The 20226-nt window shown below is 35.5% G+C and overlaps 1 protein-coding gene across 1 annotated transcript; it reads right to left on the bottom strand.

Annotated features, from left to right (window-relative positions):
• LOC106770200 (probable leucine-rich repeat receptor-like protein kinase At1g35710) lies at nt 1-3090 on the bottom strand. The gene has a single exon (XM_014656023.2). The coding sequence runs from the start codon at nt 3064-3066 to the stop codon at nt 70-72; it is 2997 nt and encodes a 998-aa protein (XP_014511509.1). The 5' UTR covers nt 3067-3090; the 3' UTR covers nt 1-69.
• Nucleotides 3091-20226: the final 17136 nt, after the last annotated feature.

The following is a 20226-nucleotide window of genomic DNA, read 5'->3' as shown; positions in this document are numbered from 1 at the left end:
AAGCAAAATAAACACGTGAAATCCTCCAATAACATAAAAGAGAGAATGCATAAAGACTATCATAATGTGTCACTCAGCACTACGATTCACTATTCCTGTCAATCTTTCCTTAAAAGTTGCTAAATGTATTGTCAATGATACATTTATCCTCTGTGTTGACTCATCAATATATTGAAAGTAAGCAAGTCTCCAACTTCTCTTCAACAACAAGCTTCCCGTCACAGCCCAAAATCCCATAAAATAGCCAAATGCAATGACACAGTAAAACCACAGTTTCTCTATTTTATCCTCTTTGTGATCTTTTTCTTCATCTTCATTGCCTCCTTGAAAATCATCATCAAAACACTTATTCGACAGTGGAGGTCCACACAGAAATGGGTTGGCAGCATACACAGAAGAATTAAAGGTTGATAATTGAGTTCCTATGGGAATTGGTCCTGAAAGGTTGTTGTAGGACAAATTTAAATGGCTTAACCAACTTAAACTAGATATGCTTTCTGAAATTGCACCAGAAAGTTGGTTATGAGAGAGATCAAGAGATTCTAGTGATTTCATGTCTCCAATTCTTTTGGGGATATGTCCTGACAAACGATTGTGTGATAGATTTAGGCCATGCATTACACGAAATGATGTTATTCCTTCTGGAATAGATCCGATCAAATTATTATTTGACAAGTCCAAGATGACCACAAGTTTTAGATTTCTGGTATACTCAAGTTCTATTCCTTTCATGACCTCTTTAACATTTTGTTCATACCATTCAACAACTCTACTAGGTTGGTTGACAGAAATATTCATTTGTGAGACCATACCTGTGAGATTTCTGATGCAATGAGGGATTGGACCCATCAAGTTGTTGTTTGAAAGATCCAAAATTTGCAGTGCAGGAAGTTGGCATAATTGTAAAGGAATTGTTCCATTCAACCTGTTTTGCCGTAGCCTTAGAATCTGCATCGAGGAAAAGATATTCCCCATCCATGAAGGGATAATCCCAGACAAATGGTTCTCTCCAACATCCAAAATTAAAAGTTGATTTAAATTTCTCAAAGATGATGGAAAGCCCCCATGAAGGCTGTTATTGTTCAAATGTAACCATGCCAATGTGGATAGATTACCCAAAGAGTTAGGAATGACACCTGATAATTTGTTGGATGCCAAATCTATGACACCGAGTCTTTGAGTAACACTCCAACAATTAGGAATTTCACCAATTAACATGTTTCCTGAAAGGTCAAGATTGTACAAGGAGCCTATTCTGCACAATGAGTTTGGAATGGGACCACTTATAAGGTTGTTTCCAAGAAGTAAGTAACCGACATTGGGCAAACTATCTGAAATATTGTGGGGAAGTGACCCACTGATACGATTATCGGTGAGATTTAAGTAGACAAGTTGCCTGGGCCATCTTATGTCAGAAACCAAATTCTCCAAATGATTTAGGGATATGTCTAAGTCCTGAAGGTTTAGAAGCTGACTAAGACTGAAAGGAATGCTTCCGTGTAGCTTATTTTCAGAAAGATAGAGAGTGGACAAATTTTGAAGTTGACCAATATTGTGAGGAATGCTACCATTTAAAGAGTTTCGTGAAAGATCTAAATCTGTTAGGCTTACAAGTTGCACTAAACTCCTTGGAATGACCCCATCAAAATGATTGGAAGAAAGAATTAAAATCTTTAAACTGACAAGTTCCCCGATACAGTGAGGAAGAGAACCATTGAAGTTATTGTTGGAAAGCACCAAATTCTTCAGATGGATCAGTTTTGTTATTATACCACAAGGAAATGATCCCACCAAATTACTGTCAGTCATAATTAATGAATTTAGATTTTCAAGCTGTCCCAACCATGCTGGCAAAGGACCATTACATTCGTTGTGACTTAAATCCAAGTACATTAAATCGTGCCTAATGCATTCAAACTGCATATGGTTTCCAAGTGCATCACTTTGAATTTTGTTTCTTGACATATCTAATTGTTGAAGATGGCAACAGTTTCCCAGAAGAGATGCCAGAGATCCCTCAATATGATTGACATCATTACGTGAAAGATTGAGGTATTGAAGACCCTTTAACTCACCTAACCAACCCGGAACAGAATCAAACTTGTTTTGTGAAAGGTCGAGATAAACCAGGGAAGTCAGATTCTGCAAAGCAGATGGAAGTGAGCCATAAAAAGCATTACTTTCAAGAAATAGACTGTAGAGGTTAGCAGAGGTTTCCAACCAGAAGGGAGTGGAATTCAGATTGTTGTGAGAAAGGTCAATGAATGCAATGGAAGTCATATTTTGAAAAGCATCCAGAAAGGGAGTCTGAAGTCCATTTTCTGCTAGATTGAGGTATTCCAGTCTGGAAAGGTTTGTGGTGCTAATATGTTGATGGGTGTGCAATTTATCAAGTCCACAATTTCTCAAATCTATTTCTATCAAAGAAGGAAGCATGTTGAGTGACTGCAACAAATTTTGTGCTTTATCAAGAATCACATCACTCATGTATAGGTATTGGAGAGATGAAAGTTGAGAAATCCAGTAGAAGTCATCCACATACAAAAGAGCATTGAAGCTCAAATCAAGAACGAGCAATTTTGTGAGGTTCCCAAGATTGTACGGGATCCTACCACTAAAATGACTATCAGAGAGATAAAGGACTTGCAGATGCTGCAGCTTTTGAATGAACGCTGGTATTGAACTATTAAGAAATTTGTTTCCGCTCAAATCTAAATAAGTTAGATATTTAAGATGCAATATAGAAGGGTGAAGATGTTGAGCTTCGAGGACATGATCGTAAAACTTACAGTTTGGTGGAAAATCTCCTTGTAAGGGATAACAAGGATTTCTGAGATCAAGCTTGACAACATGGCCTGTAACATTATTGCAACCTACACCTTTCCATTGGCAACAACTAGTTCCTTCCCAAGATGAAAGGCTTGATGGATCTTTGAAGCTTCCTTTGATACTTAGGAGAGCTTGCCTTTCTTCTTTATTGCAACCAAGTGGTGCATGGCCACATGAACATAACACCACAAATGCTGCAGTCAAAAGGAAAACAATAGCATAAGGCAACCGCAACATGTCTGCAGAGAAGAGTATCAGAATAGAAAGAACAGAGTTGGCGAGGAGCAACGAAGTAGACAATATATACGCGTCACTCGGTTATCAAATAAAACTCTGAAAACAGGAAATTGAAATATTAATGACTCGGCACCACTGGTAAAGTAGCAAAGCCAAAGTGTTAGAAGTTTGATTTTTGTGGTTATTAGACTTTTGTGGTCAAAGTCGGCAATTTTATTAATAAAATTAAGTTTTAAACGCTCAGTTGGGTCCTCGGTCCTCGTTTCAAGTATCTCAATTGGATCATATTTTTTAGGTTTAATAGGATCGGAGGTTCTTATATTTGGAAGTTTGTTTCAACTGGGTCCTTCAATTTTGGGAGTGATCAATTAGGTCCCTAATTTGGTCAATTTAATTCCATAAAAGCCTTTCCGGTAAATGTAGTTAACGCTGTGAAGTTTTTTAAAGACATGGCACACTAACGCTTTCAGGTGGCATTGTTTCAAGTGAGGTAGATTATAAAATTTTAAAAATATTGGCAAAATAGATTTGGGGTTCTCTTCCCTGAGCAAGAGACCCACGCTCGCCTCCACCGTTCAACAACTCTGTCTCCGTCTCCGACCAAACGACCACCGCATGGGTCCTCCATCCAGTCCGAAACATCGCCGACGACGCGAAGCGCCACAGGATCGCTACTGGCCGCGACATTGGATCTTCTCCTTTCTTGCTTTTCGCGTGCGAGAGAAGAACTCGCCTTCCATTCGCGCCGCACTCCAGTCGCCGCCTCCTGAGCCACGAACCAGGGTCGCGTCGGCGGTACGACTCGCCACCGGAGCTGTCACCATTCAACCCAAGGCGTCGCCGACGTCAACCATTATCAAAAGACCCGCCCACGCGCGAGAGAGAAAGTTCGTGGCTCGAACTGAGACGAGACTCCATCGCCACGAACAAAACCACCGTCGATGAAGATGGCTACCGCTGCCCTCACCGGAGTTCGCTTCCTCATCGGCGTCACCAACGCCACTCTCTTCCCTCTTTGTCTTAGGGTTTGCTTTCTTTTCCCTCAAACGCCAGGCGCCTCCAACAGCACCGTCGTCGGTGTCGGGGACGAAAGTGTGTTTTCCTCCTTCTTCCTTTTCTTTGAAAACCACTTATTGATTGGTTCATCTACTAATTGTTGTTTGTCTGTTGGGCTTGAAAACGATGAGTGTGTTTTGTGTGCGTGTGAGTGTGAGTAAAAGCGGGATGGACATTTTGAGTTAATCTGATTAATGTTGTAGAATAACAACATTGAGATGGATGCTAGTCTGATGGGATTTTGTTTTATAGGCCATTGAGGACATTGAGCATGGAGCTCGAAATGTCAATCTGTCATCCTTGATGGAAGACGCTGGGTATAACAGTTGTTCCATAGGCAAAGCTTAGAATTTGGGATTTAGTTTGCTTATTTTGCTTGATGGATGTAGAAGATGGTGTAGCTACAGCGTATGATTTGCTGGAGAGGATAAAAACTACCTTTGCTGTTTGATGATATCAAACCCACTTCACTGTTGTTTGATTCTTTTCTTGTTTCAATTTCTTATGCCAACGAAGTTAGTGATCAAATCCGATTGAGGATCACTTGGTAGGATTACGATTTGTTGCTGCTGTTGGATGTTGTTTAGATATGTTTTGTCACAACACTATGAATCCCATGTTTTTAATTTCGTCAGTCTCTGGTCATGACCTAATTTTTTCTATTTTGGCCTTGTTTTGATGATGACGAAAGGGGCATTTGGAGCTTCTGAGGTGCCGTTGCTGCTCTTCCAGAGAGGGAGAAGGTGAGGAAGAGAAAAGGGGTGAAGATTTCCACGCGAAAATATTTTACTGTGTCACGTGTGATTAAATGCCAGATCACTGTGTTACAAGACAAAAAAATTTAACACTGTTAACTAAAATTAACGGAAAGGTTCTTATTGAATAAATTGAAGGACCCAATTGAAACAAATAACCAAATATAGGGATTTCCGAACCTATTAAACCTATTTTTTATAAAATTGAATAATTTTGTCCTCTCCGTTAAATTTTCATGAATAGCGTTAATTGGTGCTGAGATGTTTATGTTGTTGATGTGTATTATTTAATTACATAAAAATTTTATTTAAATTAAAGAATTATTACATGACAAAATTGAAGATCAAAGAAGCTTCCAAAACCCTTCGTACCAACACCAATCCTTTCTCCTCCGATCCTAACATCTGCAACCTTTCTCGCATCCTCTCTCACCAGCACCATCCCATCCGAAATCAAAAAGTACATTGATCGCGTCGCCGTTCGTGATCTCATCGATGTGTTGCAGGAGTCATTGTTTGTCAATTAGTTTCATCCGAAGCCCCTTGGTTGATGAGATTCTGTGCAGTGTCGAGATTCCTAAAATCATAGGGTTTCTGTGTTCAAGGGAATTAGGACTTTGCGTTGCCGCGTTGGAGTGCGTTTTGAAATTGGGATATATAGGGAGAAGGGAAGTGGTGGAAGCGATGGTGAAAGAGGGAGTGATTGAAGGGAAGTGGAAGCGATTCTCTCTTCCTCTCTTCTTCTACTGCTCCTTTTCTCAGTCAGTCATAATTATTTATTACCCTCCTTCCTTAATTTTCACCACTAATCACAGTTTAACTAATGGGCACGAGATCCATGATAAGCTTCGAAGGAGAAGGAGGGAAAGGGTGTAACAGTTCCTTCTTTGGTGCGTTTGATATAGACGAGAATGGAGATGAGTGCATGGACGAGTACTTTCATCAGCCTGAGTACTTTAAGTTTGATCTTCATAACAAATGTTTAACAGAGCTAACAACACTTAAAGAAACAACATATATAAGTTCTGTCCATAAATTATAACGTTCATTTTTTTCATTTTTTAATACCATCAGGTAACTTTATTTTTTGGACCGACGAGTTAATATGTGTAAAATTTTGGTCCAATCAAGTGGCACATTTGAGTGAGAAGGTGCTTGCAAGAGAGAAAGAAGAGGGGAAGTTGAAGTTGGCCGAAAGTGGAACAAAGAGGTTGCAGAACAGAATCAGGAACCACCCCAAAGGCATGTACTTGATTCAGTTTTGGAAGGTGAAGGATCCAAAGTGTCTTGTGTCCAGTATCTCACGAGCATCGCCAAGATGAAGATAAAATCCCTAATTCGAATTAACTAAACAATAGTCATTTTTGTGCCACAACAAACACGACTTATTTAAAAAATAATCTATATAATTAAATAACATACATCAACACATTTTCTATACACTATGTCAGCTAAATTTAAGATCGTCTGAAAATATTTAACGATTAAGGTAAAAATGACTCATTTTTACAAAAAAAAAAAATAACCCAGTTGAATCAATTACAAAAATAAGAACCCAATTGAGATTACACTGAAAGTTTAAACCTAAAATTTAAATGTCTAAGATAAAGCTGTCAAAACGGGTAACTCGGCTCGACCCGGCCCGACCCACTACGGGTTGGTCACTTAGTGAGCCAACCCAACCCAGCTCATTTATTAGCGAGCCAGAAAAACTTGAACCCGGCCCGACCCACCACGGGTTGGTGGGTAAACGGGTGGGCTCACTAGCCCATTTAATTACATTTCTTTAAAATAAAAAATACAAACTTTCTGTAATTTAAATTTAAACAATTTTCACTCCCAAAAAATTATGTTAAAGACAATTCAAAATAAAAAGTACAATATAATCCAAATGTCGTTCGAAAACAAACACAAAAAACATACAAATAAGTTTTTTATATTCATCATTTTTTGTTCTTGTTGTAACCCTTGACCCTTGTTCTTGTTGTCTCCAAATTCACTAATAAATATTTTCCTAATATTAGAACAATTACGGCAATCAATAAAAAAATATTAATAAAAAAAAAAGAGAACCAGTACTCAACAACATCAACAAAAAATTAATAGTTTAATCTGAAACATAATTTCCCAAATTCAAAGATATAAAAAAGAGCTTGTTCAAATAATGTATACTCAAATTGTTTAAATAAAATGAACAAAATCTGATACAAGCATGTCACACCATGAAAAAATCATTCCATGTCTTCAAATCCTCTATAACAAGAAACAAATTCGCAAACCCCTATTTTTGTCATTATAGGGTTTTCGAAAAAAAAAAAGAAAGAGAAGTGAGAAAACAAAATATGGAGAAAAGAGAAGAAAAAAGGAAGGGTGTTTTACCTACTCTTTGAAGAATTTCAGTGAAGCGAGGGTGAGAACACCGTCAAATAAGAGCAAGTATCGCGAGAGTGATTTGTGAAACTTTTTTTGGTATATACCGGGAGTGAAGAAAGTATTTTAGTTTTTAGGGTTTCATAAATAAAATAATAAATTAAAAAAAATAAAATTAGGTAGGTGGGTTGGTGGGCCAACCCGGCTCACCACGGGTTCAACCCGCATGAGCCGGGTCTAAATGAGCCGGGTTGAAATCTGACCCGCATATAAGTGGGTTGTATTTTTCAAACCCAACCCGGCCCAAATCCATGACGGGCCGGGTTGGCTCGTGGATTGTGACCCATTTTGACGGCATAAGATAATTCTTATGCACATGAAGATACTCATATGTATATGTAGAGGATATTACATGTAATTTTACAAGTTTTATATGTAGACTTTATTATGAATATGCGTCAACCTAATTAAGACGCCGTACTTTCATAATCATTTGCAATAATCTATTAAAAAGAGAGTGAATAAATGAGAAAAAACAAAATTCATGTTCTAAAAATTACAAAAACCGTTTTAAAAAACGGTTAAACATAACGGCAAAAAGAGAGATTGACAAGGGTAAATCTGGTAATGTATATAATCTAATGATAGAAGGGGTTAGAGGGATTTTAACTAGGATAAATTACATTAAAATTTAAAGGTTAATTTTAAAATATATCACGTTTGTATTCGTTTTTGCAGTTTATTACTGAAAGTTCGAAGCATTTGTTAGATTTAATATTAGATAAGAGAGAAAGGCCTTTTCCAGTTTTCTAGTGCATACTGGAAAGTTGCTAGAAAATAATATTGGGTGTTTCGGCTTTTTGAAGCTAACCATTGCCTTTGTTTTCTTTCTGTAATGCATTTTTGAGATACATTTATCAATTTCTTGTCGGTAAGTAATATTTTAAATTTTGTCAAACTTGATCCTTTGTACTCATTAATCCTAATTGACCGAGTAAACATTTTCATCACACAAATGTTTAGTTTTATTTCTTAAATGTAGACATATTATGGGCTTTGATGCTTTCATGACTCTTTATATACATTAAAATTGAAATTTGTTATTATGTTTAATTTTTTTATATATTTTAGTCTTAAAACTTAAAAAATAAAATATATAATCTTTTTAATTCAATGACGTTAAATTCTTTTTACATATTAAATGACGTTTTAAGATTGATATTTGAGTTTAAACATGTCAAATGATGTAAACAATTTAAGATAACATGCGAACGAAAGGATATATGATGGAAAGCTTTGACACCATGCAAATTCTTCACAATGGGAAAAGTTGATCATGATTATCCTAATTTTGGGAAAGAACTATGATACCTACGTCTTGCTTTGTCTAATGATGGAATAAATCTATATGGTATGAAAAACATTTTCTTGATGTCAATATGTTTTTATTTACCATAATGGAAATTCTTGTACATTAGACATTTTTTTGATGTGATGCATAGTGAAAAAAATTTATTTGATAGTGTGATAAGTATATTGTTAAATGTTCCTGGAAAGTCTAAGGATGACATTAGTGAAAGGTTGGACTTGCATGATATGGAAATTCAAACATAATTGACACCAATAAAGAAAGGTAAACGTCAATGTCTATCTCTACCAGCTCATACTCTATCTAGAAAGGAGAACCTTGTGTTTTGTAAGTTTCTACAAGGAGTTAAAGTTCTAGAGAGGTACTCATCAAACATTAGAAACCTAGTATCTATGAAATATCTAATAGAGTTAAAGTCTCATGATTGTCACATTTTATACCAAAGAACGAGATAATAAAAGTACTATTTACAATAATGGAGTTGCTTTGGTTGCTGAATCTATGCATATCTCAAGTTCTAAAGATAGAACACATATATATGCAAATATGTCATATTTTGAGGTAATTGAACATATATGAGAGTTGGATTACAAAACATTTCAAGTTCCCGTATTTGGTTGCAAGTGGGTTGATAACAATAATGGAGTTCAACAAGATGAGGTAGGGTTTATGCAAGTAAATTTTAATAAAGTTAGGTACAAAGATGAGCCATTTATTTTAGCATTACAAGCTCAACCAATTTTTTATGTCACTGATCATGTTGATTTCAATTGGTCAATTGCGTTGTTGACCAATAAAATAAATGATATCCTTCCAATGATGATATAAAGGATTAAGATACAAATACTGAAGATGATTGACATATTATATGATGATGATCCAATAATATATGATATCTTGTATAGGAGAGATGATCATGACGAAGGAATTTGGATAAATCCATCATTTTATGTCCATAAGAAACCTAAGTCTTTAAACTTCATATCAAAGAAGAAAAGGTTGGATTAGATATGTCTCTTTTTTTTATGTTGCATTTATAACTTTTTTTTTTGTGAATCAATTTTATTACAGGTAAATGACATCCCCTAGTGAAGATGATAATCTTCCTTCTAAGAAAAAAAAATGCAAGAAAAGTGTAGTGATTATGAAAAAAATTATTCAAGCCAAAAGTGAAGGAAAACAATTAGATGTAATGTATCTATTTTATGTTTTGGTATATTAAATATTTTACTTTCCTTATTATTGTTCATTATGTACATATTCATATTATCAGGTTTCATGGAATATGAAAGGTCAATCAATTGAATTCGATGACACACAATTCATTAGTTATCTTGAATCCATTGTTCGATCTATGTTCCTATAACCTAGAATGTGTGATAATTGGAAATAGTCGAGTTTCAGTGCCTATAAGGACATTATTTGGAATGATATACAAGTATTGATAGATGACTATCCCTTCTTATAGAAGAAGAACTTGAGGAAGAGCCTTTGCAATTCAAAAGACCTATGACAAGGTCAAAGAATAATCAATTGAAAGAACAAATCTCCTCTAGGCCTATGATGCTCCATTAAGACTGGAAGTCAAGGGTCATGAAGATCATGACTTGGAGCATAATTATGCAATAGTTTAGGCAATTAAAAATATTTATAATTTTCTTCTAATTGAAATTTTTTATTTCTATTTTTTTTTTAATTTTTGAGTTATTTTTTGACCCAATGTCTTTGAACTTTCTTTTAGGATTTCTTAGGTGCCTTAAACATTTGTGCTTATATATAAGGTCACAAAAGACATATGTAGACACTTTTGAGTTATAATATTTGCATTTTTGAGAGAGGATTCTCTTGGTTCTTGGATTAGAACTCTGATTCTTATCAAAGATTAACATCTTTGTGATAAATCTTCACTTGACTTATCAATTTGCTAGATTGTGACATCCCTATCTCTATCTTATTCCACATTGTTCTTTGATTTATTTTTGTTTTGCCTTTTGAGGATTCAAATTTAGAAAAGATCACAGTCTTTCTTAGATAGGATCATATTATTTTGTATCTAGAGTAAGGTTCTGGTTTGAATATTTTCTTTTATCTTATTATTATGTCACATTAAAAATCCAAGACATTTTCTTGTGTAGAATAAAAATCCAAGACAATAATAAGGGAAATGGCAGTTGATGGAGCATAACAGAACATTTATGTCTTGGTTCAAATCTGAAATTGACAAAGAGCTACATTCTTCTTAGACTTTGTTGTGGCCTGCAAATGGTTTAAAGTTTGATGTCATATGTTGTACATGTTATGAAATCAATAACTGCACATTCTATACGAAGACTTTGGATGATAAAGACAGTACAAAATAGTGGAGTTAGTCTAGAAGCTGAGTCGCTTCATATTTCCACATCAAAAGATCAAACTCTTATACTTGGATCAATGAGATATTATGGTATAATAGAAGAGATATGAGAGGTTGATTACACCATGTTTTCTGTTCCATTGTTCAAATATAAGTGGTTTGACAATAAGAGTGGTGTGAAAATAGATGAATCGGGTATGACATTGGTTGATTTATGAAAGGTGGGTTATCGAGACGAATAGTTTATCATGGTACATCAAACATCTCAGGTTTTTTATGTCAAAGATCCTATGTCTGATCATTGGTATGTCGCTCTTCAAGGCAAAAAACAAACTGAAGTTAACGAAGACAATCTGATTAATATTCATATTGCTGACAACCATTCATTTAAAACTACGACAAATTTGGATGACCAACCTCTAGTTGACGATGTACATGGAATTTGGTCAGATCATAATGAGAGAATATACATATGATCAATCCATATCTTTACGTATGAATTTCAAATTTGTGTATAAGTTTTTTATTAATATTACATAAATTTTTTTATTAATATTTCATATGACTACTATTGCATGTTTTGTTAAATTATATGATATTACATAAGTCTTTTATTAATATTACATGTTGTTATTTATTTTGACAGATATATGGGTGACCATCCACATTCATTAGGGGATGAGGCTCCCTCATCCAGACCTACTAGAGGACCCACTAGGTTGGAACAACTTCTGGTCAGAAAAAATAGTGGTGAAAGAACACCCTTAGATATTAATGTGATCATAGGTATCCCATCTAGCTTAAATGCAGATGAATTCTGATCATACCTTGGAGTACTGACACGTGATAGGATTAATATTCTTACTCCATCTTTTGACAATGTGTCCGAGGTTGATCGGAACATTATATGGGATGATCTATTGGAAAGTTAATTAATATCATTTGAATTACAGTTTGTTTATATTGATAATTTTGTACTGATACAACTTTATTATGTTTATTGGAAATGACATTTGACATTCCAAATGTCGCAACACTTAGAAATAAGTGTTTATCATCTATTGCTGAAAACTTTCGGGGTTTTAAGTCTAAGTTGACCTCGAGATATATATTTGGAGGCAAAAAAATTAGTCTCCATTATAAAAATATAAGGCCATTAATGAGGAGACTTGACGCCTCTTTGTACAGAGTCGGACATCAGAGGAATGACAAGTTAGTATAGTTGATATTATTCAATTCTCATTAGCAAATATATATCATATAAACGAATTAATTCAATATATTTGACAGGCAAAAGAAGCAAAGCATAAGGAATAAGTGCTCAAAATAATAACCCACACCTATTATCTCGTGGTGGGTATAGGAACCTTGAGGAGAAAATCCTCAAGCAAAAGGCAGAAGGTAGACCATTATTTGAGGGTGGTAGCCCCTAACCTCCTTCTCCACCTTCTCGGCATGAGAAATGGAATTTGGGTCGTTTAAGATCATCGAGCGCCTACTTTTCTGACACTGCACGAGAAATATATGAAAGAATTGTAAGTTATCACTGTTCCTAAAATAATAATAGTTTCATTATACATACTACCCTGAACTTTTTTAAGAATAATGGTGTTTTATTATGTTACATGACTCCTTGATTGAGTAGAGCTCCCACGGTCAATTCACTCTAGAGGGTCGCTAGGATATTCTTACTACTGCAATTGGATGACCTGAGCACCCTATACATGTGCATGCTGCTGCTATTGGAGTAGGCATTCGAGATTATTTTGGGAGTTCTTCGCGTCAAACTTCATATGCATACAACGAAGCACAAGAACAAAGGCTGAAACAAGAGATCTCAAAACGGATTAGGGCGGAGCTTAGGACATATCTTAGGATGGAGCTTAGGACAAAATTGTATGATGAGGTCACTACAGAAGTGACTGATAGAGTTATGCGCCATTTCCAGCAACAATTTGAGAGTTATGGCATGCACCCGCGACCATCTCCTGTACACACTAGTGTAGAAAAGGCTTTTAACGTTTATTATTTTGGGCTTTTTACGTCTGATCCCGACCTCAGATCTATTCGGGTGACGTTGATGGGACGTCTGATCCCAGTCAGACGTCTATATAGACGTCTGACCTGTACAAGTCAGACGTCTATATAGACATATGATATGTACAGGTCAGATGTTTAAAGGATTTTTTGTCGCCTAAAATCTCAACAAACCTTAAATTTCCCCACTAATGTAGTATAAGGGTCAACCAAGGATCAATCCGTGGACTTGGTACTTATCAAGTTTAGAAATTATAGAATTATAGCCTATTTTATTTATTTACTAAAACTAGGTAGGGAAAATGAAATCTAGTATAATACTAACTAACTAATAATACATACATCTACTAAATCTAAATGAATGCAAGATAATGTGATGAAAACAGAAACTGTATAGAAGATATAGATGATCAGGAAAAAAAATCATGAATGATGCATGGATAAAGAAACGCAAAGAAAGAAAAATAATGCATAACCTAAAATGGTATACTAATGCATCTAATGGAACTTAAAGACATTATTCTTATGAATGGAAAGCAACATGTAAAAATGAAATGCAGAATGAGTAATTGAAATAGCTATAGTAAATGGTGAAGGGAGTAACACGTAAAAACTAAAAAATAGAAATAAGAAATCAAAATCTAAGCACCTATATTAGAAATAATCAGAAAATAGAACAAAGTTAGCCAAGACAACTGACCCAAAAATTAAAACTAAACTAACCTATGCTACAACGACCAACAAGGTAAAAAGAAACATAGCTCATGAACAGTGATCAATTTCAGAATATAAAATGAACATAAAAGAAAAAAATGAAAACTAGGAACATCAGGGATGCAAGAACTGTAAACGAAATCAAACTAAATTCAGGAAATGTAAATTGTAATCAAACTAAAACACAGATTCAACAAAGTAAAGGCTGGAAAATTAAATTGCAGAAAAGAAAATACAGACAATCAAGAATGTCAATTGAAACAACTTGAAACATAAAATTTGTATTGAAATCTGAAATCAAGAGTACAAAATACCAGAGGTTCCCAGATATCCACTGTTTGTCACCCAATGGACGTCATCCAAGAATCCTCAGTTAAGCAGAGAGTGTATTTATTCCTATGAAAGCAGTAAATTCCAAAACTAAAGCGAGAGAATTTGGAAAATCTAAACTAAGCACATTGTCTGTCACCCAGTGCACGTACTCTTTACATTACAAAAGCCCTTTTTTATAGGGAAAATCCAAAAACTAAAAAGAATAGGAAAGAGGGAAAGAAGGGAAGAATCGGGAAAAAGTGGGAAAAAGGGAAGGAACCGGTAACTGACTTTGGAAGCTTCGTGAACAATCTTCAACTGACTCTGACCAGATTCTTCAACCGTTCCAGCTCAGCACGTGCTCTTAATCAACTTCTAGTCCGATCAAGCTTCTCTAGTCTGATTTGCTTCCTTCTGGGCCGATTAGCTTCTTCTGGGTTGTCTTCCTATGGGCCGTGGAGCTAGCTTCATGCTTCTTTTCTTTTGCTCTCGAAGAATAGTAGGTTGAGGGTTTGAGAGAATGGAGGAGAACCCCTTTTTACGAGTTTTCTGCTTTGCTCAAATGGATGAGCTCGAGCCTTACCCCAAAGGCAGCTTCTTCAATTAGAACCCCGATGCTTGAAACACAACGTTTCATTAATCCACTCTGAAGGCTGCAACCCAATTTCATGCCAGCACCCAATAAGAGCAGCAACTTCCAATTTCCAGCCCAAATGCTTTCCAAATCGGCCCAGTGTAGCGGCGCAATATTTTCAATTCATTTTGCATCAGCCCCTTCCTTTATTTATTCCTGCAAACAGTAACAAAGCAATTAAAAAAATATAAGCTGGTAAAAACAATGAAAAATAAAGCCTAAAAGAAATGTAATCCTATTTTAAATTTTTTGAATATTTTTCTAAAAGAGAAAAGACCTCTTTATTAAAAAAAATCTATTTTATTTAACTAAAAAGGTAAAATTAACACTATTTTTACAAAAAAGATATTTTAATCCTAATTACTCTAAACTACCTTAATTCTAGAAAATTAAAAGCTAAATTATCCTAATAGAAGAGTATTAACATAGAAAAATGGGGAAATTTAGAGACTTAACATCAGACGTTTATATAAACGACCGATTTGTACAAGTCATACATCTATATAGACGTCTGAGTAGAGGTGGCAGCGGACGTCTAAGACCCTAGCATGAGTATAGCTTTTACAGTCCATTGGACGTCTGTGTGTGCAACGTTAGACGTATATAGACGTCCGACATGACATTAACAAACGTTTGTTGAATTCTTTTTTTTTTCAAATTATTTATTTTTACGATAAAACCACACCTGAAAAATAGAAAATTGTCCCATAACAGTGTAATATATATATATATATATATATATATATGTATGTATGTATGTATGTATATATATATGTATGTATGTATGTATGTATGTATATATATATGTATGTATGTATGTATGTATGTATGTATATATGTATGTATGTATGTATGTATGCGTTTCTACTAAACAAAGTTCTAAATAATCTAAAAAACAATCCAAAACCTAAACTATCAAAGGTTAAACTTAAACTAAATGTAATTAATGTTCAACAACAAAATAGAAGTCTTCATAGGTCCATCTTTGTAGAAGATAAGTTGTTCACTCCTGTCTTATCTGTTTAATTGCGTCCTTTGGCATAGGAGATGTACTCTTGAAGCGCTGCAAAATGAAAAAAGATTCATTATGTTTTCATATATGTTCAAAGATGAATTTGATTTGTAATGTATTGAAGGTAAGCATCATTACCTCATTCTTGTCATCTGTAATGGCAGCTCGAATGATGGTCTTAATCCAAGACATCACATAGTAGCCATATTCCCATGAATCTAGCTGTTTGTTACACTAAAATGACAAACTAAATAGTCAAGCATTTAGATCATTCAATAACTCTATTTACTTGAAAACACAAGGTAATATTAATATAACTATATTTATTATACAAATTGAAGGTCAACATGAATTTGAAACATAAAAAGAGAAACACTTACCCTTGAAACATGTTTCTTAAGTCATTTTTCATCTTCCTGTGCAGTGAACAAAACCATATAATTGTACATTGTCTGGGAATGATGACCATCAGCTGCCAGTGAGACCTATCATGAATCATAAATAGTTAGTAAACTAATTAAGTAAACTTTAATGAACTTTTTCATAAAACAACCTATACCTATCAATGTATGGAACGAGGTATACTTCTCTATTTGACTTAGCCATCCATGTTTGCAAACATTTTTGTTTGTTCTCAATTGTGTTACCAGAAGGTTGAATGAATTGAGGTTCAACAAATCCGTACATGGAAGACCGACCTTGGTCCCCAATGAACTGTGTCCATGTACCTAAAACAACAAAGTTAACTTGTTAGAAACTAAGAATCTAAATAAAACTAATATGGAAGACAAAATTAACTATCTTACATGCACCATAGTTGAAGGATGGAAGTATTCAACATCCTGTCTCCCCCAATGATCTTTAGTGCATCATTGAATGTGATATATACTAGCACATGGGGGGGATGTCAAATACTCTATTATCCCAGTACACTTCTATTGGTCCTCTGCTCAACTTGGGTAATTTTGACATGGGCTTTGTTAGAGGATCATCCTCCGCTTCAACCATCTCATCATTTTCATCTATGACTGTCTCATGCATCGACTGCTTTTGATGACGTATGAACTGAAGATGAAAATTTCAAAGTTATCAATAAATATATTTAAATTTAACAAAGAAAGACTAATAATAAAAATATTATACCTGTAGCAATGTGTGACATGATCAATGCTCTAGGCTAGGCTATAAATGTTCCTATGGCCTCCCCCACAAAATGAATTTCTGAAGTGGGTACTGTTGACAAATTGGCAAGCGTACCAAATCGTTCAAGTAATAATAAAATGGTAAGTCCAAGTATCATTTTCGCAAGAGACTCACGGCACTAAACTGTTGTGCTTTTGCTTAACCAATCAAGACTTACAAAAATAATATTTTGGGATTTTTTTATAGAGTGTAGAAAAATAAACATGAATGCAATTTGATCAATTGAGGTTAAACACAAAAGTGGATGAATGAATGGAGTTGTTGGGGGTTTACAATTTGATCTAATCCGCTCTCTCTTATCTACTCCTCTTGAATTATTAGTTTGATTAATTAATTGTCATGCAACTTTCTTAGCCTACCCTTAACCCGATCCCTCGGCGAAAAGAGCCTAATATTAACTACTGGCTTGCTATCCCTAGCCTCCCTTAGTAATTAATACCGCATTATAAACAAAAGTTAGCGCAATTGATCGTCCTACCCCTATCCCTAGGTGATATTGCATAATCAAGGAATTACCAACCAGTTCATGTCATTACTGTACGTCCCCATATCAATAAAGACAAACATTAGTTACCGAATGAGTTAAACGATAAAGGCCTTAAGTACAGATGATAACCCAACAATTATCAATCAAAACATATGGAGACCATATAAATAATCAAGAGTTTCAATAAAAGAGAGTATCAAAAGATTACATTGGTTCCCCCAACAACAATAGGGTTTACTTCACCAGTGTCATGATGAATCTAGATGAAGAATGGAATGAAAGAGATACAAACCCTAAAAAGGAGAAAAGGAGAGCTGTCACTATCTCCAAATCTACCCCAGAGGGGTGAAAAGTGTGTTTTTGTGCCTAAGCCATCAAAATATACAAACCCTAAGACGTTCTAGCCTTTAAATAGGGCATAAAAATAACATAAAACAAGCCTAAGCCCAAACAGATCATAAAAAACACAGAAAACAGGTCCAAGCCCAGCGAGCCACCGCCCGGCGGTTTAAGTGTGCCGCCCGACGGTTTTCCATAATCCTCCAAACCGCCCGACGACAATCGCCACCGCTCGGCGGTTTCCCTCAGAACCGCCCAACGTTAATCGCCATGCCTACTCCTCGTCCTAGGCCGCCCGACAATTCAAGTGTGCCACCGGGCGGTGCGTCGACTCTTCAAATCTTCATTTTTCTGCTCTTTCCTTGAGTCAACGACCTGTATCTTTAACTCCATTCTTTACTTTCTCAAAATAGCTACAAAACAATGCAAAACAAGCATAATATTGCTAAAAACAACTTTTGACTCTCTACAGACTCATTTATTGAGTTTTGCTTGATTCTAGGCTCATTCCAAGTAGTAAAGGGCGTAACAAATTGACATATGAAAATAACTGTTTTTCAACCTTCATTAGGTACATGCACTTGAGCCTGGGAATCCTGAACCTCGTCAATCGTCACACGCACATGGTGGGGTAATAAGGGAACACCATGAATAGTCTGACCTCCCTCAAGTACTCATCCGACAGCCACAATGCGTGGGGGATCCCCATCAACCAACAACTCATACTGACCACTATACTCAGTAGAGTCTACAGTAGAGAATGATCCTCTAGTGCTGATATGAGGTGGTGTGGGAGCTTCAGTGGGCAGCCCCACGATGCGTTGCATCATGGAATGCAACTTCTCTTCAAACGCTCTTTGTATTTCTTTTCGTTCTTGTAGCTGCTCCATGAATCGTTGCTTAATTGATTTCATGCTTTGGTTGGGTCTTTCCTCCCACTAAAGACCCATCTTCCTCAGTGCCTCCTAACTCATGGATTGAGTGTTTTTTTTTTTTTTTGTGTAAGGCCGAAGTAGTCACAAAGACCAATCACCCTAGCAACTCCATGTACACGTCCTAGGTGCTCGGGCTTTCCAATGGTCGTTGTTAGAATGTTCTACCTACCTTGGCCAACAAATGTTCCTTGAGTTTGCTGCTCAACCAACTCATCCTGCATATAAAAACAAAAACCTTTTTACATAAAATACATGCGATGATAAATACACAATCAAATAATGCTTTCGTTTGAACTTACAATTCTTTGTGAGATCAAGGCAACTGAGGAAGATGTCATGCTCCCATCATTTTTAGTCCGAGCAGCCTTCCATAGCTCATACCTAGTAGGTGCAGGTGCTAGGTCGGGGGATTCAAGTCCTAACTCCTCCACTCAAATCTTTCTCATCTTCTTCTCCAGTTTTGCATAACCACCTCGTGATAACACGTGTGGTGCATCATTTAGCCTTTGCTTTTGTTGGGCGACTAACCTTTTAGCCTGTGAAACCATGTATATTCATAAATGTTAAATCATAATAAAATGCACTAAACATGAAACTATATGTTATGAAACAAACCTGCCAGTCCTTAGACTCTCTAGATGCATGAAACTGCATCCACTCCTCCTTTGTGAAAATGTAATGCTGACATGGATTCTCATGTTTCCTGTCTCCAAAGACATATAAACATGTCAGTCTTGTCTTGAAATCTCTCAATCTGGTCGCTACATGAGATAACACTTTCTTTCTAAGCTTACCAGTGTTTGGAATATCATAATTTTGCTGTTTAAAGCAAAGAACATGTTAATGACATAATAAGAATAAAGCAAAAAAGTATATCAAATTTATTTTAAGTAAACATACCTGAATATCTTGTCATAAAAGTTTCTTGTCGACCTCTAGGACGTCATCCCAAGGTTCTTGTCTTCAATGGGTCTTGATGTTGTCTCAAGTATACCAAAAGAATCTTCATCATCATATTCGTGCATGTTTTTTCCTTCCAAAACCACTGACCATTTTTTATTTGCTAGATCATTTACGTAGAATATTTGTCTTGCTTGACTAGTCATAATAAATGGTTCATCAATGTAATTCATCTTGTTAAGGTCCACCAATGTGAATCCAAAGTCATCTGTCATGACACCAGAATTTATATCAACCCATTCACACTTGAAAACTGAGACTCTAAAACTGACATAATCAACTTCCTATATTTCTTGTATTATTCCAAAGTAATTCATGGATGCTGTGATTGAATTTTTTTTTTCTTTAGAACTAGCAAAGTGCACAGCCTTAGCTTGTAGTGTAACCCCACCATTTTGAACTTTACTTTTGTCATCTTCTACCTTTGTTTGAAAATAAATATTGTTTATATAGTACCCACCATATGTAATGACATATGTGTTCAGCCCATGAGATAACCTCAATAGACTTTCAAAATCATCTGGAGTCGCATAAATGTTTTTCTTAAACCATTGTAAGAAGGTTTTGACATGTTCATTAAGATGCCATTTTTCACTCATTCTTGGGTGTGATGCCTTTATTTCA

Source organism: Vigna radiata, chromosome 8 (genome assembly GCF_000741045.1).
Source record: "Vigna radiata var. radiata cultivar VC1973A chromosome 8, Vradiata_ver6, whole genome shotgun sequence".
Taxonomy (NCBI): Eukaryota; Viridiplantae; Streptophyta; class Magnoliopsida; order Fabales; family Fabaceae; genus Vigna; species Vigna radiata.
The sequence above is the reverse complement of the archived record's forward strand: the minus strand, read 5'-3'. Positions and strand labels throughout refer to the sequence as shown.

Excerpts from the sequence above, each read along its gene's own strand:
- LOC106770200 (XM_014656023.2), bottom strand. The coding sequence starts at position 3,066 with ATGTTGCGGTTGCCTTATGCTATTGTTTTCCTTTTGACTGCAGCATTT.